The 27,846-nt window shown below is 38.3% G+C and overlaps 1 protein-coding gene across 2 annotated transcripts in view; it reads right to left on the bottom strand.

Annotated features, from left to right (window-relative positions):
* Positions 1-299: 299 nt before the first annotated feature.
* tfe3a (transcription factor binding to IGHM enhancer 3a) overlaps positions 300-27,846 on the bottom strand; it is a 70,346-nt gene continuing 42,799 nt past the window's right edge. Inside the window, exons 3-10 of one of the 2 annotated variants that reach the window (XM_039774108.1) lie at positions 25,861-26,095; positions 25,314-25,541; positions 19,609-19,704; positions 13,547-13,673; positions 13,393-13,449; positions 12,928-13,003; positions 12,064-12,211; positions 300-5,269 (exon numbers count right to left, since the gene is read on the bottom strand). In XM_039774108.1, coding sequence (XP_039630042.1) covers positions 4,850-5,269; positions 12,064-12,211; positions 12,928-13,003; positions 13,393-13,449; positions 13,547-13,673; positions 19,609-19,704; positions 25,314-25,541; positions 25,861-26,095 — 1,387 coding nt within the window. In that variant the 3' untranslated portion in view covers positions 300-4,849. The remainder of the gene's footprint in view (positions 5,270-12,063; positions 12,212-12,927; positions 13,004-13,392; positions 13,450-13,546; positions 13,674-19,608; positions 19,705-25,313; positions 25,542-25,860; positions 26,096-27,846) is intronic. The other variant, XM_039774109.1, reaches the window with a different exon arrangement.

Raw genomic sequence — 27,846 nt, 5'->3', positions numbered from 1 at the left:
GAGAAGCTGAAAGAAGAAGTTTTCTAGTTTCTACATTGTTCCAAAACCACAGAATCCAATTAAAAACAGAGACACTAGTCGATTCAACAGTATAAATGAGGAAACTGGTGCCGATATGGACTCTGTAAAAGTGAGAAAACAAACACTTTAATCTATAATCCAAGATGCTCATGAGGCAACGTGAAGCTGAGACATTTGGGCATTGAGCAGCGCCCCCCGTGTTTTGCTCTTCAAGTCACTGATCAAGGAAACAAGACAAGACAGCACATAAGCTATGACATATGACAAACAAAAGTAACTGTTCACATTTCTCATTTTTGACATCTTAATTTTAATAATAAAATTCTTAAAAAAAGACAAACCAGAACAAATAAATGGCAATAAAAATGATAAATTCTGACTTTCATAAAGGGATTGTAAGAGCTGTTATTATACTGCCCCTTCAGAGGAGACCACACCGTTCTTGATCGTCAAACAACACTTTCCCTTTAATATCTCTAGAAAGTGTTAATATCCAACCAAACATGGGCGCCCAGTGACTGACTAAGGCAGTATATGATAAAAAAGCAGGAAATCAATGCATACGTAAATACATGTATGACATAAACTGATCACCCTGATGAGTGAACTATAAAAGGAAAAAAAAAAAAAAGTACAAAGACTTGTAAAATCCAAGGTTTGACAATTTAGGAGTGTTACTGATCTCCTGAAGCCACTCTGTATATAAAAGCTGCTCTACAGAAGGGTCACCAAGAGTGCCAACGTGGCCAAGACTACTGTCCTACATAAAATTAAGACAATACATAAGAAAAACAATGCAATATGTCATTATTACATTTGACTCATGATTATAGCACCCTGCTACCACACATCAACCAGCAAGAGGGGCTAACAGAACAGAACACAGAGGACAGGACAATAAAGGGACGCTGAAGCAGCCTCACTTACTGCTTAGCTGCCACTCTGAAGCCGAATTTCACCATTTGCCTGCAAAATTGTGCCAACATAGCATCCCACCTTTGAAATGTACTCGGACGTATTGAGGACATTAAGAGACCCTCTGTGGAACACACAGCATCCTTCACATCACCGACTTTACCTTAATATACCACAAAGAGCCCTTTAAATAAAATCTGCCAGACAAATGTACCAAGAAGTACAAGTGGCAACAATAACTCAGGTGGCACCTCGGATGTCACTGCACTGAACGGTTCTCCAGATGCTAATCCTTTTAGGAGGATCTGTCAGGCCCCACCGTCAATGTATCTCACACACCCTGCTTCAGAAAATGTGAATGTTAAGATAAGGGTTTAGACATGCCGTCCCCTGAAAGGGAAAATGGCCACATTAAAGAAGCAGGGCATGAAGAGTCACACACCCAGCAATGAATAAGGACAGGCCTCAAAAAAAAAATGATTTGGGTCAGCAAGACAGGGTCTTAACACAACCCTTTACTCATTTATCATCCTAGTTTTGACTGTAAGCCGTGTCGTCTTCTCTTTGTAGTGGTCTTGTCTAGGACGGTCCTTGGAATTGCATTACCAATAATTATGCCAAGAACCTCCTCTAACAACCTTCATCTGCATCTGCTGTATGCCTGGATCATTTAAACTGACCCCTCCACCCCACCAGCCCCAACCCTCTTCTCTATTTCCTATCAATGTGATAGCTGCGCAGTATGTTCACTCAGAAAACTCTAGAATGTTCTACAATTGAATGAATGAATATGTGCAAAGAACAAAAAGCTCAACCAGGAACAACTAGCAGCCAACTGTGTTTCAGTCCATGGCTTTCCTGAAGGAGAACATCCTAGTAGGTGTGAATTGACATTTAGATAAAGGTGTCAACTGAATAAGTAAAGTCTTTTACTAAACACATTATAATGGACTTTCTTTGGGATGTTTGTGATTTATCATCTAGTAGGATGGGCTCTGGGCCTCCAATTTCCTGAGGAGGTACAGTCCCCCCATAACCCTACGATTGGATTGAGTGGGTTCGGAAAATGTTTGGAATTTGTACTTCTCAAAGACCAATGACAGAGCCTATCAAACCAAAGAACACAATCATCCAGAGTCAGATATTGACTGGTATAATGGAGGCATGGGATTTCCTCTGTGGTCTGCGTGTGAAAGTGGAATATTTTGCTAATCTGATCAAACATCTCTGATGCTATTTCATGATTCTTTAACAAAGTGGGAGTTAAGAAGTAAAGAGCCAAAGAAAAAGCATTGACCAGGACATGTCATGCTTCAAAAAAGGTGGACAAAGAGAATTTAGAGAATGCCTACGGTCTCCTCAAAGTTTGTCATGGCACAACTGCTTAAACATGTCAGTTTCAATATCATCTATCATCTGAGCTACAAGAGGAACCAACAGAGAATGAAAGGTGTCAACAGAGATAAATAATGCTTAGGGAGTTACATAGCACCTCACTGAGCTCAGATGTGTGATCAGTAACTAAGAGAAGTGCTTTAGGAGCAACTAATGTCAAGCAGCAATGAACAAACCATGCCATGTCACTTTGCAGAGGAAGGACTGGCTTGGATCAACTTTGTAACATAAACATAGTGTTCCTTGATGCAGATCAATCAAAAATTAAAGACGTCAATCTCAGTTGTGGTTCCTGACGAACTTCAGATTGACTACCACCACATCTTAAGTACGGACTTCACAAAAATCTGGATAGACAAAGAAAAACACATTTGATGCCCTTCCTCATGATTATGAAGAGCAAGTCTGGGGCGATTTTTCAAAGGTGCGACACTAGTGCTAACACACGATCCTCCTCACGGTTATTCTAAGCATGGTACACTGCAGCCAGTGGCGTTAGGGATGCCCGTTCACAAACTCAGATCTGTAAAGTTTCATGTATTTTGGTATTATCTGGGCAAATCAATGGTGGGGAGGGTCATTTTTTGGGGTCAGTGAATGCTTAAAATGTTTTCTGTTTATATTAATGGTAATTAAGTATTAACATTATGACAATTCACTTTACAAAGAGGTTTTCAGGAACGGATTACCTTCATAAAGCTGTACATTTTCACAATTCAATGATGTCATCTAGAACAGCCTGCTGTAAGCTTTCCATTATATGCCATGCTTCCTAAATAATTTAAGATTCATCTGCCAAATGTTGTTTTGCAGGGAAATGTAATGAAATAATTAAACTATAGTACTGTATATAAATGACTAAGAAGTCTAAAAAATGTGCTGATATGTGTCAACAACCGCATTATGATGTTTTGCATTGAACACTTTACCACATCTATGCTTTCAATGAAGTAATTGACAAAGTCACCACCTTATTTGATGCCCCAACAGGAATGCAGCATGTGTGCTCATGGGCGTCCTCAAAACATGTCAGTTTAGGTGGGCAAGAGAAGAGTGATGCAATGGAGTGTTTCGATCAGTGTCTTCTGAAAGCATGCCGCTGTAAAAATATAAAGTGTGAGACTGGGACAGCGTTGATGGCGAGTATCTTGCTTTGAGATGGTCATTAACTATAAATTTAACCTAACACACAAAATTACTGAAAAGGGTACTGGTATGATGGGATCGTTTTAGAGTTTCTTATTGCACTCTTGCTATGACTTACACCTGTAGGTTTGTTCATACACATCCTGACATACAGATGAAAGAGTATGAAAAAGGACAGAGTTCGCCTTCACTCTCTCTTTCTTTTCAGGTGTTTATTATGTTTATGCTGTCACAAATGTAGTCTGTCCTGGGATTCCCTGTCATGTTTTGCTCTCTCCACAGTACATTATAGTGTACTTATGTGTATATATTATTTACATACATACACATACATTTGAATGGAGTGATGTTCCACCTCGATAATATACACATTTCAGTTGTCTCAAATTTGAATTTTGTAAAATGATTCTTCACAAGCATATTCTACTGTTGTGCGACTATTTAAATGTGGTGTCCATATGGTGACAGAGACCTGCTGCTTCTGCAACTTTTTAATCCTGCATAGCTATGAGGAAACTAGACATACACCTCATGCCAAGCCCAAGATATCAACTTGCGCCTCAAAAAACAATCATATCCATCCTAGTGGTGGGTGCAGACATGAAAAAATTGAAATGTTCTGTTTGACAAAATGATGTGTTGCAGTGTTGACACGGGATGGGGGCAAAGCCCAGTGCTATAAATGATTGGGCAGTTACGACAAGTTACATTGTATACAGAAATGTTTGCGGTTGTAAAAATTTACCTTCTTGATGTTTCTGGAAGACACTACAAAAAAAACATATACATAAACTTGACCTACAAACATCTTAATTTTCACAGGTAATATTTTAACTTTTGAAGCAACACTGATTGTTTGGGACATGATGTTGGCCCTTTGTAAGATTAGGGACCAGTAAAAGACAACACACAAAGCAACTTTTGGCAAATTATGCTTAAACAAACTTGTAAAAAAACTCCTTGGCTACTCTGGCGGGACTATCTAATGCAGGTGGTACAGCATTGGAATCTGTTACTGTCCCTTGAGAACATCACTTCAACTCACAAACTGTGAATGGAACTGACACACAATTAGCTTCCTGTCTGCTTTTGTACAAAGCAAGACTCTTAAATGACACTACAGTCGTGTCCATTTAAGTTTTCTTTTACACATAACAGAATTATATGGATGTACAGATCTGAACTAAGTTTCGCAGTGGCTAAGCACATGTCCCTTTCAAGACAGTAACCATAATGCTGGTCAGTTTTCCCTGTAGATTATATTTGCAAGTCAGTCTATTCTTTCATTTCTCCTCACTATGTTGGCAAAGACAACTTGCCTCACCAACTCTAACAAGTACTGCCAGGTCTAAATCACAGCACCAACTGGATGTCAGGAATCTTCTTCCATACTGAAGCTGCTGCGGCGACTACTTGTCTTTGAGGCTCCTGGGGAGATTGCACACAGTAGAGGGTCAGTGGCTCCTACCGGAGAGAGGGTGCCATCATCCATAAGAATGTCATCAATGCCTATATTAGATGTCAGGCCCAGATGAAAGGTTCCAGCTGATGGATCCTCCAAGTCTCCGAAGTTTAGGTGGTCTAAGTCAAGTGCAGTGCTTGTCAAGTTGACTTCCCCTCCTGTAGAGGGGAGGGATGCAAGGAAAGCAGAAGAAGGTCCAGTGACTGCAGCACCATCATCTGTGGTAGCTGAGAGGAGGTTAGAACTTTGTGACTCAGATGAACCAAGGTCCAGCTGGGTCTGTGTCATTGGGGTGACAAGGCCATGCATACGGGCCTGCATTTCCAGCTCCTGAAAGAATAAGGTTAGAAAAATGTGATTAGGTCATAGAATAAAGATCTACTGCAGTATACTGGGCAGCATACCAGAATATCTTCTAAAATAACCAACAGAACAGAATGGAGAGCATTTACTAGTGAACAGCTTTCTTGTTCTAAGTAATTTCCCAGTAACTGACAGGCCTTCAAAAAACGCAAGCAAGACAATAATTGTTAGATATGTAGGAGTTTGACTTTAAACACTGTTGAAAACCAAAATGAAACTAAAATAATCCTAACAGCAACTAACAACAAGTCAAAAAAAAAATTGTCAAAAAGGCTTAAATATAATTGTTCATTGTTCTCCTTGCTACTTGCTAGTACTTTGTCTGATCCAAAGTCTGACCAAACTACTGAGTGCCACCCCGTCGTTTACATGGGGGATGAGATGAGATCTCTGGTCACTAACCAGTGATAAGCAATGGGCTTCATTATTGCAATTAACATGCCAATGCAGCCAACTCACAAACTGGCAGTACCAATGAAAAATAGCAAATAAAATGAGGATGTGATGGCAACACAAAAATAACAAAAATGAATGATAAATGAATTAAGAATGCTAGTGCAACCAAAAATTACACAAAATAAATCAAGATGATTCCAAAAGCATGACAAAGAGCAAAAGCATGACAAAGAGCAATCATGTGCATCCATGGATAAAATGACATGCCTTAATTCAAACTGGAGTTAAAAGTCTTTGGTCTTAAGAAAAAATGGCTATTTGGGGACCTAATCCAGGTCTGCAAGTTTCTCAAAGGCAATCATAAAATGTATTGATAAAACATTCTTCAAATTCAGATCTAATGATCTAAAGATCTTTAATTCTTCTAATGCAGATGATATGGTACTGTATATACAAGACCCAGAAAATACTGTGCCTGCAGTCTTAACAGCACTTACAGAATTTCAAAAGATCTCTGGTCTCATAATTAATTTGAATAAAAGTGTGCTCTTTCCAGTGAATTCTCAAGCATACAATAGTAGATTGGACACCTTCCTGTATATCATCGCAGATCAGTTTAAATACCTAGGGGTAAATATCACAAGTAAATATAAAACTCTTTATCAACAAAATTTTGCCGTCTGCATGGAAAAAATTAAGCAAGACTTGCATAGATGGTCAACCCTTCATCTTACTCTAGCTGGAAGAATTAACATTGTTAAGATGAATATTCTTCCTAAGCTTCTTTTTTTTATTTCAAAGACTCAGAATTGAACGAAGTCGGCATAACAATTTTTTGGTCGAAGTTTGTTCCAGATTCTCAGTATCCTGCTGCAAATAAACTGGTGACTTCCGTGCTCACTATGTTTGGTTCAACATATTCTTGTGAGTGTGCGTTCTCCACTATGAAAACTATCAAGATGAAACATAGGGAATGCAATGAGAATTGCACTGACTGGTTACTCACCAAACTATGCTGCCATTATGAAATCAAAACAACAATTTCACACTTCACACGAAGTGACTATCATTTACGTACCAACTGTTGTAATTGGTGTGTTAATTGCAAGTAGTCATGTGACTTTTTAAAATTGTTTTCCATGTTTTGTGCATGTCTTGGTCTTCTGTAAAAATGTTCTCATTTGCGTTGAATCTATTACTAGCCTCCTACAGACCTACACCTACAGTCCTACACGGTAAACCTGGCTATAGCGGACCCCGATGGTTGGTGGCGAACTGAATGTGGACCGGCATTCAAAAACTTGAGTACCCCTGCACTACGTGCTTCTTAAACAAGTTTTCTCTTCCTTCAACAGGACACAGAATCCATTACATTTGTGATATTACAGCTCTCTGAACAATTAAAATACTGAGATGTATACGTGATATCATTTTCATGATGATTGGAATGAAAGTATGTTATTAAACATGGGAACACGGTGGCGCAGTGATTGTTTATGTCTCACGCAAGATGCTTGCTGCGTGACCTTCGATGAAATACTTTATTGTAGCAGAACTGTCTCTCTCAAACGTACTAACCCCAAATTCCTGTCCTTACTTTTCTTTCTCCAAATACCCTGTCGCCACATCTGTAAGCTTAGAACGCCGATTCTTCAAAACTTTTAAGGAACATTGAAATAACTTCGTAGTACGTGTTTAATTATTCTATCCATCTATCCTTCCAGTGTCGCGTCAGCACCAGCCAGAATACAGTGCGAGGCAGGAACAATCTGTGAACAGAACGCCAGCTCTTCTCTAGCGTTGTGGCACCGTGTCCTCACATGTTTAATTATTAACAATATAGATTATTTAAATGAAGTTAAAGTTTTATCTGTGTAATATAATAAACATTTTGCTGCATTTCATCTTAAAAATGATATTGTCATCATATGTAAATATGCACTTTATAAAGTGGCTCAGGTTGTGCAATATTATAACTGTAGTGCAAGTTTACAGTCAGGTATTTTTACTTACAAGTACAAAGTATTCTACAAGGATCACTTGATGGACTGATTGAGTGCATTTATAGTTCTTGGGATGAAACTGTTGCTGAACCGCGAGGTCCGTACAGGAAAGGCTTTGAAGCGTTTGCCGTGTGAGATCAGTTCAATAGACAGCATGGCTGAAGCAGCGTGTGCTTGATGCTGTATAGCGATAATTCTTTTTCCGAACAGCTGCTGCAGATCTGTGATTCACACTCAGATACAGTGATATAAATACTCTGAGTGGTGCAGTGAGAGTAATATGGAAAAAGATGATCCGCTGTGGCAACCCCTAACAGGAGCAGCTGAAAGAAGAAAAAGGTGGTACAGTGAGAGTAACAATGCTAAAGCAGTTATGGTATTTGGAATACTTTGGCTATTCCCTGGACCATTATATTATTACAGGCTAATTACAATCAGATGCTTTAAACTAATAAACAATATGCAGTTAATTTCAGTGTATTCATAAAGCTGCGTCAGGGATATGGATCTAAAAAAGAAAGGGTAACCACACAGAAACAGTAGCACTGTTTTGACGTTTGGTGCTGCCAGTTTGCAAAACCGAGTGAAGAACTTGCGTACACCAGGGTTGGAGCTACCGTGAAAATGTGCGTGGCTTTACACCAAGATTAGGTTTTACACACCGCGATTTGAGCGTGGAAACGTTCGTTCGCTACATTTTTGTGCGTACGCACCATTTATACATAAGGCCCCTGGTCACTTTCGTCACTAAAATCTTAGCACAAACTTGGACTGCTCCTAACACTCTGTATGTGGTGTTTGTATCTATATATGCTTTCTCTATGATCTCACGGTCCAAAGATGTGCAATTACATTACTTGGAAGATCTCTGGAGGCCGTCATTTCATCTAAGGCCAGTGCCCGCTGGTATAGGCCTTAGCTTTCAACAACCCTGAAAAGGAAAAGGGATGGATGATAACGCAATAAATGACTTTGATTTTTTTTTGTTCTTTATTTTGCCTAATACAATTTCTTATATTAGGAATTTGTTAGTTTTTGCATACCCCTTTGGGTCAGAGTGCAGGGTCAGCCATTTTACAGCGACCCTGGAGCAGTTACAGGTTAAGGATCTTGCTCAAGGGCCCAGCAGAGTAGGATCTCTTTTGGCAGTGATGGGGATTCGAACCGGCAACCTTCTGGATTCCAGCACAGATAGCTTTTTATTAAGGAAAATTTGTTTTCTGGTAATCTAAACTATTTTTATTGTTTAGTCAAAGTCTAATGAGGCCCTGGGAAACTAGTGGAAATTAATGGGAAGTGTATTTATGAAGAAAGCAATGAACCAGATTTTCACACAAACAGTCATGGGAATCTGGAACTACAAAGTAAAGTAGTTGAAGCAGAAACCTTAGCAATTTTAAAAAAGTATTTAGGTTTGATCTTAGGACAACTTAGATAAACTTATTGAACTGAACAGCCTCCTCTCTTTCAAATGCTTAATGTTCTTAAGCTCTAAAGAGAGAATTCAACTTTTAATACTATACAGGCAGTCCCCGGGTTATGTATGAGATAGTGACTGTAGGATTGTACTTAAGTTGAGTTTGTATATACAGTGGTGTGAAAAACTATTTGCCCCCTTCCTGATTTCTTATTCTTTTGCATGCTTGTCACACAAAATGTTTCTGATCATCAAACACATTTAACCATTAGTCAAATATAACACAAGTAAACACAAAACGCAGTTTTTAAATGATGGTTTTTATTATTTAGGGAGAAAAAATCCAAACCTACATGGCCCTGTGTGAAAAAGTAATTGCCCCCTGAACCTAATAACTGGTTGGGCCACCCTTAGCAGCAATAACTGCAATCAAGCATTTGCGATAACTTGCAATGAGTCTTTTACAGCGCTCTGGAGGAATTTTGGCCCACTCATCTTTGCAGAATTGTTGTAATTCAGCTTTATTTGAGGGTTTTCTAGCATGAACCGCCTTTTTAAGGTCATGCCATAGCATCTCAATTGGATTCAGGTCAGGACTTTGACTAGGCTACTCCAAAGTCTTCATTTTGTTTTTCTTCAGCCATTCAGAGGTGGATTTGCTGGTGTGTTTTGGGTCATTGTCCTGTTGCAGCACCCAAGATCGCTTCAGCTTGAGTTGACGAACAGATGGCCGTCCTTCAGGATTTTTTGGTAGACAGTAGAATTCATGGTTTCATCTATCACAGCAAGCCTTCCAGGTCCTGAAGCAGCAAAACAACCCCAGACCATCACACTACCACCACCATATTTTACTGTTGGTATGATGTTCTTTTTCTGAAATGCTGTGTTCCTTATCGCCAGATGTAGCGGACATTTGCCTTCCAAAAGTTCAACTTTTGTCTCATCAGTCCACAAGGTATTTTCCCAAAAGTCTTGGCAATCATTGAGATGTTTCTTAGCAAAATTGAGACGAGCCCTAATGTTCTTTTGCTTAACAGTGGTTTGCGTCTTGGAAATCTGCCATGCAGGCCGTTTTTGCCCAGTCTCTTTCTTATGGTGGAGTCGTGAACACTGACCTTAAGAGGCAAGTGAGGCCTGCAGTTCTTTAGACGTTGTCCTGGGGTCTTTTGTGACCTCTCGGATGAGTCGTCTCTGCGCTCTTGGGGTAATTTTGGTGGCCGGCCACTCCTGGGAAGGTTCACCACTGTTCCATGTTTTTGCCATTTGTGAATAATGGCTCTCACTGTGGTTCGCTGGAGTCCCAAAGCTTTAGAAATGGCTTTATAACCTTTACCAGACTAATAGATCTCAATTACTTCTGTTCTCATTTGTTCCTGAATTTCTTCGGATCTTGGCATGATGTCTAGCTTTTGAGGTGCTTTTGGTCTACTTCTCTGTGTCAGGCAGCTCTTATTTAAGTGATTTCTTGATTGAAACAGGTGTGGCAGTAATCGGGCCTGGGGGTGGCTACGGAAATTGAACTCAGGTGTGATACACCACAGTTAGGTTATTTTTAACAAGGGGCAATTACTTTTTCACACAGGGCCATGTAGGTTTGGATTTTTTCTCCCTAAATAATAAAACCATCATTTAAAAACTGCATTTTGTGTTTACTTGTGTTATATTTGACTAATGGTTAAATGTGTTTGATGATCAGAAACATTTTGTGTGACAAACATGCAAAAGAATAAGAAATCAGGAAGGGGGCAAATAGTTTTTCACACCACTGTAAGTCGGAACAGGTACATTATTTTAATTAATGCTATTGTTGACCGACTGTAACAAAGTGCTGTGCCAATGAATAATAAAGTTTCACCTCTCTCTGACCTGTTTATTATTTCTACTTTATTCTCAATGGTGATGGTTTTTCTCTTCTTTACTGTATCACCAGCACTTGCATCAGATTTGTGTTTCAGATACATTCTTGAAGGGTGAAGACAAAAGGTTAAGATGAGCACTTCTGCACAGCACTGTACACGCTATCACAGCAGGAAGGCACCCGTTGTCAACATGTCTGATGTACTGACAAGAGACAACTTCCTGCTATGTGCGTAACAGTACAAGCAGGCTTGCTATTGAGAATTAATGGGGGCAGTGAGGGGCAATTCACCATTCGCCCACCACACAGTCACCTCCACTACAGTATGCTGGCTAGAGCATCTGCCCACCAAGAACGAACACAATGCGGCCAAAGGCGGGTAGTGAATCGCCCACCACCGCCCCCATTCAACAGGCAGCCAACCGAGGCACACTACAATGCTACCCCCCGCCGCCCCTTTCATCCTCAATGGCCTCTGTTCAGCCACAACCAGGTCACTGCTTGCAGCATTACCAGCCACCCATCGAGAATGAACGGGGCAGCCGTGTGGGGAAACGCCCCCCTCCGCTCCATCCAGTCTGCGTCCAGTCAGGAGCAGTAGCTGCAGCGGCATAGTGGGCGGGCAGCGAACCTCCTTATTAAGCCTACGTGCTGCACACGAGCGATAGCTGTGGCTCCGGTGACTATGGACCATGGCTCACCACTGGGAGCAACCCAAGGGACACTACACTGCACTAGCAGCGAAATTGCCCCCCTCCAGCCCTCGTCCAGCCACCGCCTGCAGTGTGACGGAGCAGCAGTTACTGAGGCACATCCTTCGCAGTTGCGGGCCCGTTCGTAAGTCTTAGGTCAGATGTCCATAACCTGGGGACTACCTGTATAGGGAAACTGACACCGTTTTCGGACAAAACATTAGGCAAACTGCTGACTAAGAGTGTTGATAGCTCTATGAAAATAGAGAGATCATCAATGGGGCGAGTTATGTATGGAATAATTTCAAGTGGTGTGGTGGAAATGAAATGCACATACAGCAATTAAGCTGTGTGTAGACCGTTCAGGCAGACAGATGCAAAGGGCAGTGTAATACCTGGATCCTGAGCATCAGGCTGCGATTGGTCTGTTCCAGCTTCTTCTGTCTTGTCTCGATCTCCTTGCTGCGCTGCTGTTCCTTCTGCAGCTTCCGTATGTAGTCAACTGAAGCCTTCAGTATTGTGCCTTTGTTCCAGCGTATCTCCCTGCCAAACCAGAATGCAGAGAATGAAAGAAATATCTGCCATACAATTCCCCACAACACTAAGTTGCCTAGTCAGCTTCTGCACAAGACTTTACTCTGTTGTTAATCAAACCCGTTCTGTCACGACTTGTTGTACATACCTACAGATGGCATAAGCAATCTATAATCAGACACAGTTTTGGTAAATACAGTACTGTTTGTGGTATCTCAATATTGATGATCAAAGCTACTGATGTCACAGCTTCAAACGCCACCCCACTACTCTTTGTGTAATAATGAGCAAATTAATTAACACATTTTTCTGTATTTAAGAAAATTAAATATCTGATGACCTGATCTTGTAAAGAATAGTATGGCAGCATAAGTAGAGCATTTGTTATTTCAAAGTACCAGAATCTTAATTTGATTCTTTCAATTATCTATCCTTGTTTCTGGTGAAATTCTCTAAGAAACTGTCTCTTACCACAGTCCAAAGATTTGTTCTTATAAACTGGCACACTGTATGTGTAGCTGTCCAAAATTACTTTCTACACCAAGCGTGTTGTTACTGGGATAAATTTTGCCTACCCATAAATATGTGAGTATAGAAAATGGATGAATGTAAACTTGTTTAGTGAATGTGTTAATTACAGAGCATACTTTCATTGGTTGTGCAATATAAAACTAGGATATTTCTGAACCGCTTTAACAGATCAAATAAATAAAATGTTGACCTACGGATCACTAGATTTAGGAATAAGCATCCCCAGCTCTTTAATTCTGTCGTTGATGTTGAACCTCCGTCTTCTCTCAACTGGAAAAAAAAAATATGAATGAATAAAATAATTTTGGGTGAGTTGTTATGAGAGTTACACCTGTTGATTTAGAATAAAGCAAGGTGATGGACTGAATGTGGTTTACGTTAATTACAGGGGTGCAGATGATCATGACAAACTGGTCACTATCCTAATCAAAATGTATAGATTTTAATATAGCAGACATCACAGGAAGACCAAAGTTAAAAGGCAAATCACTGAAATAGGAATGATGTTTGTGTACCATAGGCCAAAAGTGTAGGCTTTCACAAAAACCAGGATAGATGATTGTTATGTAAGAGGATAGCCATAATAATAAAAAGATTATCACAAACAGAAACAGAAAATGCTGCAGGGTCTGCTCTGAAATCAAACACGGCACACTTACTGAGGTTGTGGTTGTCCTTCTTTTGACGCTCTTTAATAAAGGCCTTTGCCTCTGCATCTGGAACATGACAGCAAGACACAAGAATATTAGATTCAGAGGATCCACTCTTTCCACTGGCAAATACTATCCTGAGATCTTAGAAAAGTTTGCATACCACCATTAGTACCTGTCATTTCTCTCTTGATGTTTGGCAAGTCTGCTGGACATGAGTTGCTTACTGTAATTGTTGGGGCTGCCACCCCAGGGTTGTAGAGGTCCAGTACGGTTCCAGAAACAGGAAGCTGATCAAAAAAAAGAAATAAAATAAACATCAAACCCTAACTATCAAAAAAGAAATTAAATAAATAACAAACCCTAACTATCGGGTCAGGACTGGGACTTCGGCACAGCTTCGTCACAGAAATATTTCTGCCAAGATAAACAAGCTCATGGATGCTATCATCACTATGCACGCAATTCAGAAAAATTATGCTGTCAAAGTTCAGGTTAAGTTGATTGTATTTCTACTAAGGGCATGAGAAATGCACCTAGATCATATGGAAGTTTTTAACAAGTAAAGTGCCTCTCATACAGCAGGTCTTTATGCACATTTACTTTGTGAATAAAATACTTTTTTCATTAAAAAAAACTAAAGTAAAAATATAGCAGGGAAAAATTATTCTTGTAAATAACACCAACAGCATCCAGTTAATTAACTTTTTGCTCTTTGAAGATAAATCTACATGCAAATTTTAATATAGGCTTTATAATAGCGCAGTTCTTTGATTTACTGCATACAACTTTTTCTATATTAAAGAGGGCAGTTAGCATACAAAGAGAGGGGATAAGAACAGAATATCACATAAAACTGCACAGACACATACGTATACAGTACATGACCTAGCCAACATACTTTTTAACTTATCTCCGTTTGTTGCTCCCAGTGGATTCAACCATTCCTTGAGATGTTGCCATATCTCTCTGTTTAATCTCAACTGCTTGTCTAAATTGTTTTTTCCTTTTCTCTGTTTTTATACTTATATGACATTACCCATGGAACCAAGTATCATTTAAGATTTGAAGAAAACGTCATTTAACAGATGGCAAGTCCTTTCAGCTGAACAAGCCCAAACCACAAGTTACCTACTGGTACTTAATAAAACCAGCCACTTATATAAAACAAATAACCTTTATGGCAATGCATAAAGAAGATAGACTGTGGAAACTAAATAAAATTGTTTTGCCACTGTCAAGTCACCTCTGCAGACCGCTTCTCAGAAGATCAAGACACAACAAGAGAGCCTGAAGGAACAGATCCACTAAGAGCAACTATCACAATAATGAAATAGTGAAGGTACACTTTAAAAAGACAAAAGCGCAAGACAAAACAATACGTGTAAATAGAAGGAAGGTTTGGAGAAAAAAAAAATCAAAGACATAAACTTTTCAAAGTGTACTCGCTAATATTTAAAAGACAAAATTATTAAAACAAATGCAGTGCATTAAGGAAGAAACAGTCCAAGTGGAAGAATGAAAAATGCAAACAAGATTCATTCATAAGAATGTATGAGCATACGGAAAACATAAGAGTCAGTAGGAAGGCAAGTAATTACAAGTAAAGATCAATAAATGCTTGAAAGTGATATTGATGTTAAAATAAAAATAAACGAACAAAATAATTATTTTGCCTAACTCTTCAAAAAGGAATATGCACATGCAGTAGCTCAGGAAATATCAAAAATATATTAAAGTGGGTCTAGTTAGACTTGGATATGGGGTCCCCTGTGTCATAATTTGTGAACACTGTCAGACCTGCTTGTTTCAAATAACAGATGTCAAGTGGGCTGGGGTGGGGTGGAATGTTGTAGAGTCTATCCTGGCAGCATGGTGCATAAGGAAAGAACCAACCCTAGGCCAAAACATAACAGGGGGCTATCACTCCCACTCTCATATGCTCACACTCAAGGTAGAATTACCAATTCACCTCAACCGGACTCATCTTTGAAATATGATCTGCCCAAAATGTTCAAACTGTATACACAACAAGGCAGGGATTTGAACCTTGAAAGCTGAATCTATGAAGCATCAGCAATAACCTAAGCTTAGCCACAGTTAAACAGTTAAAGACACTGCAGAGTGTGACTTTATTCATATCTAGAAAGATTAATATTTTCTTTTTTTTCAGTAGGCTTTGTTCCCTTTATTATATCGAAAAAGAAGCAGCTTAAAAAAAACAGGAGACCAGATCCATAATGAAAATGAAAACTAAAGATAATCTACTTCAATGTCATTCCAGACCTTAATAGCAACCAAATGGTTAAACATTTTAAATTAGTTAAGATATCAAAATAATATAATCTAGGCAAGAAAAACTTACTAATGTCTTTGTATATAAAACATATATAAACTATAGTTTTTATAAAATGTAAGCAAGCTCTGTAGGAAAATTTTAGATTAGCTCAATAAATATGAAATGTGAGAAATAATATTTGACTAAGCCAGGAATCCAATAAAATTCAGAAATCAGAATGAAATCCAGCAGTTTGGGGGGAGGGGTTCGTGAAAGGGTATTAGGAACCTCCATCATCATCATATCATCACGTTTGTTCTTGGCGAGTGTCCCTGTGACAAACTGCTAAGCTGGGCTGACCAGGTCTCCTTATCCCCAGCAACTTTCTCCAAAGTTTTCTAAAGAATCCCAAGTTGCCACTCAGACTAATAAGATATAGCAAGTCCTGGCCTGGTGAACCATATATTATCCCCTTCCAGAGGTGTCTGAGGGCACTCTAACTGCATGCCCAAACCAACTCACTTGACTCCTTCAGTTAGAATTAGCCTAAACAAAGCTGTGTGGTGCCTTGATGTGAGACCACCACCTACAAGATGAAGGGTGAGGGTCAGGAGCAGAGCAAATCTGGTGACAGGAAAGGCTGTAATGGGCTGACACACTCCTAGAGCTCTGGTATTCTACCTGTAATATACCTTACAGTTCTACCATCAATCAGTACAACAGAAGAGGTTGATTTTACATGAAGATGAAGTTGTCAGGGACTTACCAGGAGATGTAGTTTTACTTACAAGAAGTAATGAATCCCTGGGGCAGTAAATATTGGTAGTTGCCAAAGGAAAGAATACTGTCTAGTTTATTGTGAGAAAAGATATGAAATGTTCGGTTGAACATTTAAAGTTAAACAAATTAGGAATCAGAAATGACATTAAGAAAATGAGTCTGTGGGCTTTTCAGTGGAGCAGGAAATGGCCAAGGCGCAAGAATGGAGTGGAGTCTTCATTGGATTCAAGTTGGATCTGTTAATTTTCTTTGACCTTTACAGAATTTGCCATAATGAGTTCACTTCAGATTTTTTTTAAAATAGCACAACATTCATAATTCAGAAACACTTAACAGTTTTCAAAAGTGAGAAAATGTACATTAGTAAAGGTACATGCGAACTGCTACATGCAGGCAACAAAAACAGAAACTATAAAAATACCTGATGTGAGACACAGATACACAAGTAAATACCTAAGTATTTAGGGGTTTAAGCTGTTACATCATTCTTGTTCTCCAATGTACAAAGGCAACTAAAATGGCAAAAAGCACAATATAGCGAAAACTGTATACTATACAAAAACATATGTGCTTTTGAAATTCTGTAGTGCCTAGGATGACAGCACTTTGTTAAATTTTCATCACCATGCATAACAATACTGATAAAATAAGTAAACATGAGCTTTTCTGGACTACAGGATATGTGCTACACTGAAAGGACAAGGAAACACTGCCTTCAGTTGTGAAGATGAAAAAAGCCAACTATTTCTATTTGAAACTAAGAAACGTTGTTGTGAGCCACATATGGTCAGCAAATTCAGTAAATATGTGGTCATTCATAGTGAAGCAAATGTTTCTACCTGCATTTTTGTTGTTGGTTTCCTCTCCTTCAAAAGCACCCATGTACATGTGGACGCCTTATATATGGCAGATTCCAATTGTCTTGTCTCTGCAGACCACCTATCTTCTCCTAGCACACTGGGTGGGAGAGACTTCCTGCAGCTTTATCCTGAAGTCTGTCCCGCCCATCTTGGACCCACATCTAAAATTATCTCTGAATTAGTTTGCTTTTCTTCAGAGATCTTTCAGGAGGAAACATATACATCTTAACTTCCCGAGGTAAATTTAACTGGCAGAGTAAAGCTTTTTCTTCTTAGTTCAGCAGACTCTAATCTCACCATGATTATGAATGAGTGTGGCTAGGATTATAAAAGTGAAGCTTCACTTGTGAACTGTTTTATATTTCACATATTTTACCATAGGAAATTCAGGTCTTTATTCTTTTTAACATTTTTTTGCTTTTCTTTACCGTTACTGCTGCTTCACTATCCATTAAAAATGATAATGCCCATTAGTTTTTTAACTTCTCTGTAATGGACCTTACATGTGGAGACCCTTTAACTTCTGATTTATATTTATACTAGAATTTATATGGCTGACTTGCACAAGGACAAACTGAAAACAGTCCAGTCAGGCTCTGTGGGCAGCTGCCAATTCGTCAGATGTCCCCAAAATTCTATTTTAGGTTTATTTGATTGCATCACACATTATATGTAGCAACTACCCGTTAAGTGACTTACAGTGTGTAATACTGGTATACAGTCCAGTTCTTCATTCACTAGGCCACACTGCCTGCCTGCTCTAACTGGTTTACAAACTTTGAGCAATGTTATTTGAAACAAGACACTTGAAAGCTCTGCAGCTCACCTTTCAATAGACAGAAGGTTCCATGATCAGATCAGTCCAGTTACTTCCCATCTTCTACTCCCCATTTCCAAAGGTATTCACTTTAAAATATTACTCTTAAATTACTAAGACTTGTGCAAAACATCGCTATCATAATTGACTTCATCTTTAACAACAAATCCCTAATTAACTCTGCTGCACTATTTCCTATATTTGTTCCTACATTTATATTTATTTTTCACGTAATTCAAGATCTAGCCCTAATGTGGGTACATTGTGCAATACCAGCTGATCTCTATCCCCTCTCTTATTCATTGTGCTCATATGATTTATGACACAGACACAAGCAATCTAACAACTCCCCTCAGTGATAGCCTTGAACCAAGTAACTGCTTGGTGTGCTGTCTCATTTACTTAAAGGTGTATTCCACATTTTCAACATATATCATGTATGCTATAATAATATAGGAGAAACACATAGGAATAGTCCTACACATTTTTTCCCAAGTATGCATATCTGCAATACAGTTCAAGTACAGGCAGGTTACATGCCCTGCTTACATTGTCCTCAGTGTCAACGCTACACACTGGACCTGCCACCAAGTGGTTTCCGTTCTAATGTATTACATACTAGGCCACACTGAATACTCCCGATACATGTGTTTGCTGAAACGCTTTTGACAGCAAATCATATTTCATACTTTCATGCATTAACTTTCTGAATTTACTTATTCTGATACATAATTGAAGGAATTCTGCTGAGCCCATAGCAGCTTTAACAACAAGCGGCTATAATATATTGCTTTAGAAAAAGTAGTTGAATTAGATGAGGCTATTGACTTAAAATAATGTTATAAAGAACATAGTGGGCAGTGCTACTACTTTATATATCTAGAGTCCTCGTCTGAAATCACAGCTCAGGCAAGTGTATGTAGAGTCTGCATATTCCACCATGTTTGTGTGGTTTTCCATGGGTATTCTGGTTTTATCTCACTCTCTAATGATGTACACGCTAGGTTTACTGGAGACTCCACTATGACCTGGTGTGAGCAAATGCCCTGGGAAGCACTAGCATCCCTTTTGTGATGTCGCCTGGCTTGCATCCAATACTGTCATGAAAGATTGTGCTCCCCAGTGGCCCTGTATCTTCATTGATTAAAATTGATGAATAATGAAATGCGTGCTTCTGTAATTGTATTTAACCATTCCTTTTTTTTGATATTTACACAGCTGTAAATGTCTTTACTGTTTTATGCAAGTAGAGTAAAGCCAAGCAAAATGACACCTTTTATTGGCTAACTAAAAAGATTACAATATGCAAGCTTTCGAGGAAACTCAGGCCCCTTCTTCAGGCAATCTACAACACCCTAGTACTACTGTTTTATGTAAATAATATATATACAGTAAATACAAAACTCAATTATTAACAGTAAAGAATACACTGTGACAATAAACCTTGCAATCTGATGGAAGCTCTACAATTTAATAAGAATTGCTCTTACTGTGTTTGACAGCTGCAGGCCAGGATCAATAAAGCCCATGATGTCATCATTGTAGCTTGATTCCAAGCTGATGATTTCGTCAATTACATCATCAATCTGACAAAAAATAAAAAATAAAACAAAAATAGTGTCATTCTGGAATTACATGAGTCACAGCTTAAAATATTTAAACTTTAATGATGCACTTTTATTACTTGTTAGTTACAGTAAATGATGACTTTCAAATGCCCAATTTTATCATTACTTCGCTTTTGTATTTCCTGAATGATATATGTTTTCACTGGGGTTCTTTCTGTATTAAATGACAATATTTTCTTCAACCAATCACGCTACTGGGAATCAGCAGATTTGAGAATGTGGTAAAATAACGTTTGCTCGAATGCTCTGGAAGGCTGCCAGTATCTATTCAGTGGATGTCTGAGAAATTACTGAGGTGACTGTTGAGAAGCACCAAGATAACTCAATATAAATAAACCTGTTTTTGTGGCGACATCCCACCATTCCTGAAAAATTACAGTACTGAAGCATCATGTCAAGGGCTGACAGTATTCAAGGCTGTGAGATCACCGGGTAGAGATTTTTACACTTGTGTTAACTAGTTAACAAAAAGTAACGCACATTACAAGGGAATGTTGAGATGACTTTTGAATGAAAATTTATTTTGATTTTAATTACTCTAAAAATTGAACCATAAAAGACTGAAAATAAAATTGTCCCTTTTAAGAGAATTCTATTTTGCTTCTTCAATACATTATGCACTTAATCAAAAATCTAAACAATTTTGCCTGAGGTTCTCAAGCTGGATGTCTATGATAAATTTGGATTTTTATTATCGGTAATTTATGCCTTCAGTATATTTTGGAACTTCTGGTTTACTTCACATTTATAGGATTAATTTACACTCATGCAAGGTTAATGTATAGCTCTTCTAAGGTGTGTTTTGTGTTCCAAGCTAGAAATATTTTGAATCGCTGCATACTTTATCTAAGGATCCTTTCTCTATTTAAATTTTGACCAGAAAGTGGATTTACTCGGCAAATTAAGTACAGATGCAAAAGAGTAAATGACTAACTGCTGTAATCATTTAGTATAAATTATCCATCCATTAATCGTCAAAGCTACTTAATCCAGTTCAGTTTCTCAGGGGCTAGAGCCCATCCCAGCAGCAATGGATGTAAAGCAGGAACGTTCTCTTTATCTGGTGCCAGATTTTGAAGTTATCTAACTTTTAAAAGCCATTTCAATAACAATAGAAGGTCATTATTACTGTATAAAAATGACAGATGACAAATATGTTTCCGTATACTCGGGCACTGCTCCAAAAGATTACCTTTGATTCCCCAGTCCATATGGCCTTTGTATGCACTCCCAGGATCTCCATGTGTTTTTGGGCATTGCAGTAACTGTTAGAGCTAAAAGGGGAGTCTGAAGAGTAAGCATGGGTGTGTAGATTTGTGCATCTCTGATTAAGTGACAGACTGCCCTTGGATAGCTTCTGTCTTGTGCCCACTGCTGCTGGAATTGCAACCCTATCCCGCAATGAGTGGATTCGGAAAACAGACGAATGTTGAAGAACATTCAAAGATTTAGCCGATTACTTTATCAGCTGCATCCTTCAACAGTGTAGACTGTAGGTCAACTCAAAAGGATCAATGGTCAATATGTCAAGAGACACAACCAAGGCAAAATAAGTTGGACAGGAAAATGTGTTCTTATATGGTAACACTCTTTACTAGACAAGAGGCTTTTTGGTCAATTCTGCTTATTCAAAGAGTTCCTACAAAACTCCATGACTAATAAAAGAGCTTTGGTTATTGTGTTTGTTTTGTCCCTGTAGTATGGCTGTGACAAACTTGGCAGTATCCGAGTGCCAGCTTTTATGCTCCTGCTTTACTGGGCACAGGCAGACTTATTCTCCCGAGAAGCATGTGCAAGAGAGATAAACCATCTGTCTTGGTAGGCAATCAGCAGGCATGGTAGACCACGCAGAGATTTATGATGCAGGGGCATACAAAACAGGAAGGTTACAATAATACAAAGCATCTTTGAGAGGGGAGAAAAGCCTCTGCTCAAGGATCAACAAAGCTGCAGTCACGATAGCCTCTGGGCAAATTCCTACCAAATCATGAAATTTCATTATAAAGGAATGTAAATATAATTAACAGTGAGAAGTGGTTCTTGAGTTATCCACTTGTTTGTCTGCTTCAGGGAAGGATAAGTGGCATTTATGGCTCTAATGTTGGACATTTGCTATGTCTGCTGGTGAGGAAACAAATATATTCCAGTCTCCTCTACCCCACATCCTTTCAGATGAGACAACTATAAAGCGGTTCATTACTTTCTCCTGCAGTATTTATTTTGAGATACTAAACATTCCTTTTATTTCACCAACTAGTGTCTAAACAAAGAAGATGATGAAGGATTCATTTCATCAAGTTTTGCTGTAGGCTTCATAACCTTGTGCAGCTAATCAGAACATTTAGCTGAAGTAGCAGAAAGAAAAACAAAATCACAGGCATAAAACTTTTATTTATGGTACTAGTTCAATATCTGCACCATTCATTTTTTTACGAGGGGAAGTACTTTTCAATGTATTGCTTTAAAAAATGGTATGCAAACATACCTTGCACTTTATCTAAAAATCCATTAAAGAACAGAAAAATTGGAATGTGCAGGTTGCATACAAAAGGACATTAAACGATGTATGAAATGAAGCAAAGTTGCTGCCCCTCCTCTTAACTATTGGTTCACTGATCGTGTGTGTGGATTTCTTCATTCTCATCTCCTCTATTCAGTGAGCCCAGCTAGCTACACGAAATGAGTAGGGGAGAACAGTGGGTGTAGACACAATAGCCACATAATCAAGATGAAATAAGCAGGCGAAAGGAACAAAACAAGACAAATAATGTTACCATTGCTCCACTCAACACAATTTATATGAATTGTCTCAATTACACTGTGCAAAAAGCCAACTTAAAACAGTGAGGTCTAGCTGGAGGCAGCTCCTTAAAATAGCTAGCCTTTTAATGCTTTGACAGCACTCTCCGATATGGGATTTGTGGCCTGTAACTTAAAGCTTAAGAAGGTACTGGACTTGGCAACACAACACAAAGTATATAGGTTAATTCTCCATCATTGACTCAATGTGTCACTTGAGAAACTTAACATATCTTTCCCACAAATGTAAAAAAAAGTGTAATTAAACAGACCTGTAATTTTAAAGCAACTTAGCTGGGTAATACTATATAAAGGAGCAATATTATACAGCTTGCTAATAAAACAGACCTATTATAACTAAAAGTAGAACTACTTCTCCACTGAACGAGAGGGAATAAAATATGCTCTTATAGCTTCTACGGAAAATAGTCATTTTTCTTTTATGGATATTGTTATTTTGCACTTTGTAATTTAATATTCAAAGCCCATGTATTTACAACAAAATTACAAATAATGGCTGAAATATAGCAAATTCATAATAATTAATGTAATTAAAAATGATTAATTCATGTTGAATCAAGTATTTCTGGGAAAAGCAAACTGCAGTTTCCAAAAACATTCTGTCACATTGACTTACTGTATATCTGGAAATTGTACAAAACTTGGTCAAAATTATTAATCATTTTTGTTTGTCAAGTCCAATAAACAAAACAATTCTTTTACCAACTGTACAATTTAGACCTATTTCAATTCAGTTTCAAGTTGGCTCCAAATGTGCTCCTAAAGCAAAAAAGTGGATTCAACCCGCACCAAATTTGGTTCACATTTTTTATGCAGCCCACACTGCACAACTGCATTGCACATTAGGCCTTTGGAGACTTTCATATTACTTAATGCCAAGCAGCTTCAAAAAGTGCTTAAAATTACATACAGACATTACCAAATCCCCTGAATCCAGTTCAAGGTTGGTGGGGGGGTGAAGCCTGTATCAGAAACATTCTTGGGAAAAGAACCCTGGATAGGTCATTAGTCCATTCCTCAACCCACTAATGCATACACCTATACTTACACTGAAGTCACTTTAGAATCAGCCTAACAAGAGCATGCTTAGAGACGTAACAGGAAAAGTGGAGTACCCAGGGTTTCTTCTACATGCAGATAAGGTGCAGACTCTATATTCACATTGACTAGGTCTGGGATTTGCAGCAGCACTAACTGCCGTGCCACTGCATAGCATCTGAAAATTCAAATATAAGAAATTTGAACAAACATGTACAACACATGCTTGTGGTAGACTACTGTGTAAACAAAATATTTGTTTGCCTTTATTTTACAATAGAAATATGCTACTGTGAGAATATACTGCATGCTGGAAACCTGAATAGGAACTTGGGCTGCCAAAACATCTGACAATGACCTCTGGGGCTGCATCAGTAATAAAAGTGTGTCTGCCTCTGATTTGCAGTGCCATTTACTTACCAAAGTGCTGGTTTACTAGCTGCAGGTCCTGTGGTTATCTTACTTCATTAAGAAGAGGTCTACACTAGTATGCTTTTTTATATAGACAGAAAGAAAAATTCAAAAAGTGCTATTGATCATTCCATCTAATGAATGTCAATTTCATCAGCAATACTAAAACAGTTTTGAAAATTCATTGCTAAATGTAGGGAATATTTAGAAATGCTGATGGGTCAGACATTCTGAGTAACCCTCCAGAGATAAACCTTCGATTTTTTTTTTTATTGATTTTTTTTTTTGCCTGACAAGGGGTGTGAAGTTATCAATAATTAAATCAGTCTTAGTAGTAAATTTGCTAGACTGCCAAGGCTTCACTCTCATTTATTATTAGGAGAAGTGTCATAATGAATTATTTACTACTAGACATTAAGCCCGTTAAAATAACGGGCGCTAGAACAGTAGTGCATAACCATTAGTAGGAACAGTCTAAATTAAATGGCAAGGGAACTTGTATGTGGCTGTAATATGCGTCACTGTATTGTGTGGCTTTAATTTTCTCTCGCAGTAATACTGGTTTGTATTTCCATAAAATGCATGTAATGTTCTCCGACAGTAATACAGTGGAACCTCGGTTCACGACCATAATTCGTTCCAAAACTCTGGTTGTAACCCGATTTGGTTGTGAACCAAAGTAATTTCCCCCACAGGACTGTATGTAAATACAATTAATCCGTTCCAGACCGTTCAAACTGAATGTAAATATATATTTTTTTAAGTTTTTAAGCACAAATATAGTTAATTATACCATAGAATGCACAGCGTAATAGTAAACTAAATGTAAAAACATTGAATAACACTGAGAAAACCTTAAACAACAGGGAAAACTAACACTGCAAGAGTTCGCGCTATAGCCTTATGACCCGCTCGCTAAAACCAGTTTTAAGCAAAGGGGAGAAAATTAACATTTGAAAAATCCGTAATTTAATAAACAACCAAGAAAAGTAACATTGCAACAATGCACGCGCATGCCTGTGTGTGTGTGTGTGTCTCTCGCGTGTGTGTGTGTGTGTGTGTGCGTCTCTCTCTCTCTCGCCTGAATACAGAGTGTACAGAAAATACAGAATAATGTTAGGATCTGTGTCTGGTACTTGCAAATCTACTGTTATCAGCAAAAATATTTGTATAATATGGAAATTTGTACAACAATGAGTCTCTGTCATTTCATTGCATACTTAACTTTATAGTTGTGATTATTTTTATTGCCTTTATTATTGACAAACCAAACCAAAATAGTGCTGCCACAGCCTTACCTCTTTCTCAGAATTGGAGCCAATGTTTAGTAGTGCCATTGGGCTGTTGGGTGCACTTCCTGTGGCAGTGGCCAGCTCTGGAGCAGAGCCAGTCTGTGGGGAGGGAGACACTCCCAGTGTCTGGTTAGCTATCTTGTTACCCAGGGTAGTAGAGAGGTATTGCTTCACCTGCTGGCGCTGGGCCTGCTGAATGTGGTACTTGGTGGGGTTTTCCAGGTGAGTTTGTACCTGTCCAGACATACCACAAAGTAAACATAAAGAGCCAACCAAATTCACTTTTTTTTTTTTAAAACATCCATGTCACTTTCAGAAAGTATGACTTAATTACTGTCCTTAATATATACTGTGGTAATGAATATATATAGCTATGATGTCACAGTAGTATTTATTTTAATCAAATTTTTATCATTCTCAGTTTACTTTACACATGTAGTTCTGATGTACATTCTTCCACTAATTCAATCAGAACTGAATAAGAAGGCAAGCAAAGGTGGTCTCAAAAAGAGATATAAAAAGAAAGAAGCTATATATCAGATATCTCTCCTACCTTTAGGACTTCAACAGGAACCTGTGCAGGAGCTGGTCTGGACCCCTGTGGGGTGCTGACACTGATGGCAGCAGATGTGGCTGCATTGCTGCGGTCTGATGAACGGAGCTGGGCTTGTGAGGCTTGTTGTTGTGCCTCTCTGCGTTCCTGCTCCCGGGCCTGCTCCCGCATGAGCTGCTGCCGCAGAAGTACTCTTGACGACATCACTGTGCCGGGTGGGACTGGGGAAGTGGAGCTGTACACAAGAAAACACGGCACATATGTGGTTAGGCAGGCATGCTCCTTGCCTCCCAATTGAGGAAAGCATAGAAATATTACAGTAAAAGTATTAATGTAAAAGGTGCCAGTTTGTAACTTTATATGGCAATATGTATCTAATTACTTGAGGTTTCTCTGTAGAAAACCTCATATCTGTATAAGTGTATTGTAAAAATAACAAAAGTTTTTTCTTTGAAATCATTGTTAATGGTGATAATAAAGATGGCTGAGAAGTTGCTAAAACCACAGCATAGACAGAAAGACTAGAATAAGTCACTCAATGAAGCCTGCTTATGCACAAGGTATGATTACAGAGGACACTTCAACTTCATAATTGGCTCAGCTATACCAGTCCAGAATTAGAAATAACTAGAGGCAGTTTTACCCCTTAAAATATAAGGTGAAGAATAAAAATGTCCCCCAAATTATGCATAACATTAGTAATCATTTAATATATATGATTGTCACATTTGAAATAAAATTTGGCTTTAACACTTCTGTTCTATCTAATGTTAGGCTTTTTATTACTTTCCCTACATCTCACCAGAGTGTGCGGACTCCATAAACACTCTCATCTGCAGTAGCCATTTGGTTGGCATCTCATAATTGTTTGGCTGTTGGTTAAGGTTATAAATATTAAAAAGCAAATCAATTAAATTGAAGGCAAATATTTGCTTTATTAGTAGCAGTATTTGATAACTAATTAAGAAATTGGTTAAAATGAAAACCTGCAGCTGTCGCCCACCAGGATCCAATTTTGAAACCTCTGTCCACAGTAACAACTTTTACTTCAGTGCTGTTCGTTTCTGCTATGCTCCTGTCCACTTATGGTAATCATCCCCTCATTGAACACTTCTCGGTCACTGTACACATCTTTCTTAAATTGTTCTCAACTTTAGTCTGTTGTGCCCACCTCTACACTGCTGTAATTCTTTTATTTAATCTGGCCAATGACAAGTGGGTGCCTCTTCAGCTGCATCAGTGTTATCAGGCTGCCTGCCTTTATACTATTATCATGGCCAAAACATAAAGCCAGCAATACTGAAATTTCTTTAGTAAATAAAATGTTCTGATTGTAACTTGCAATTACACTTAGTGGTGCATTTTATTCTTCTCTTTAGCAAATTGGTCCTTAGTCTAAAATACGTTCAGTACCACTGGTTTTGTATGAAACATGTTTCCTTTCTAATCAATATAGTGTTTATGTTTTGACTATTTTTAATAAAAAAGCAAGGAAACTGCATCTATACTATGGCTTAATTCTTCTGTTAGTAATGTTTCTAAATAAGAGATATCACTTTTACTACTCTTATAAGGTAGAATGGTATAAACTATTATTTTTTACATTTTCTAAAATGCTCTATATGTTTATAAAATATCTGTGGATGTCAGTCAGTCAGGCCAAAACCTGCCCCTTAAAAAATGACCTCCTTCACTGTACCAACCTAATAGTAAACAGAAAAACTGACATAAAATAATATGGGTGTATGGCAACTAGCAGTGTTATGTGCAATCAGCAAAAGGTATGGAGCATACATGAGATTGAACTTGCTGTAGGAAGTGGGTGAACTGCCTCAATTACAACTTGTATTACTCATCCATGATGAAGTCACGTTAGTGTAGACTCTGCTATGATTCTAAAGGGTAATGCTTAAGGCCTACAGGTACACTTGGTTGGTCTGTGTTACATCATAGACCACTGCTTCCAAGGGAGGTTAACATTAGAAA

Source organism: Polypterus senegalus, chromosome 13, assembly GCF_016835505.1.
Source record: "Polypterus senegalus isolate Bchr_013 chromosome 13, ASM1683550v1, whole genome shotgun sequence".
Lineage (NCBI taxonomy): Eukaryota > Metazoa > Chordata > Cladistia > Polypteriformes > Polypteridae > Polypterus > Polypterus senegalus.
The sequence above is the reverse complement of the archived record's forward strand: the minus strand, read 5'-3'. Positions and strand labels throughout refer to the sequence as shown.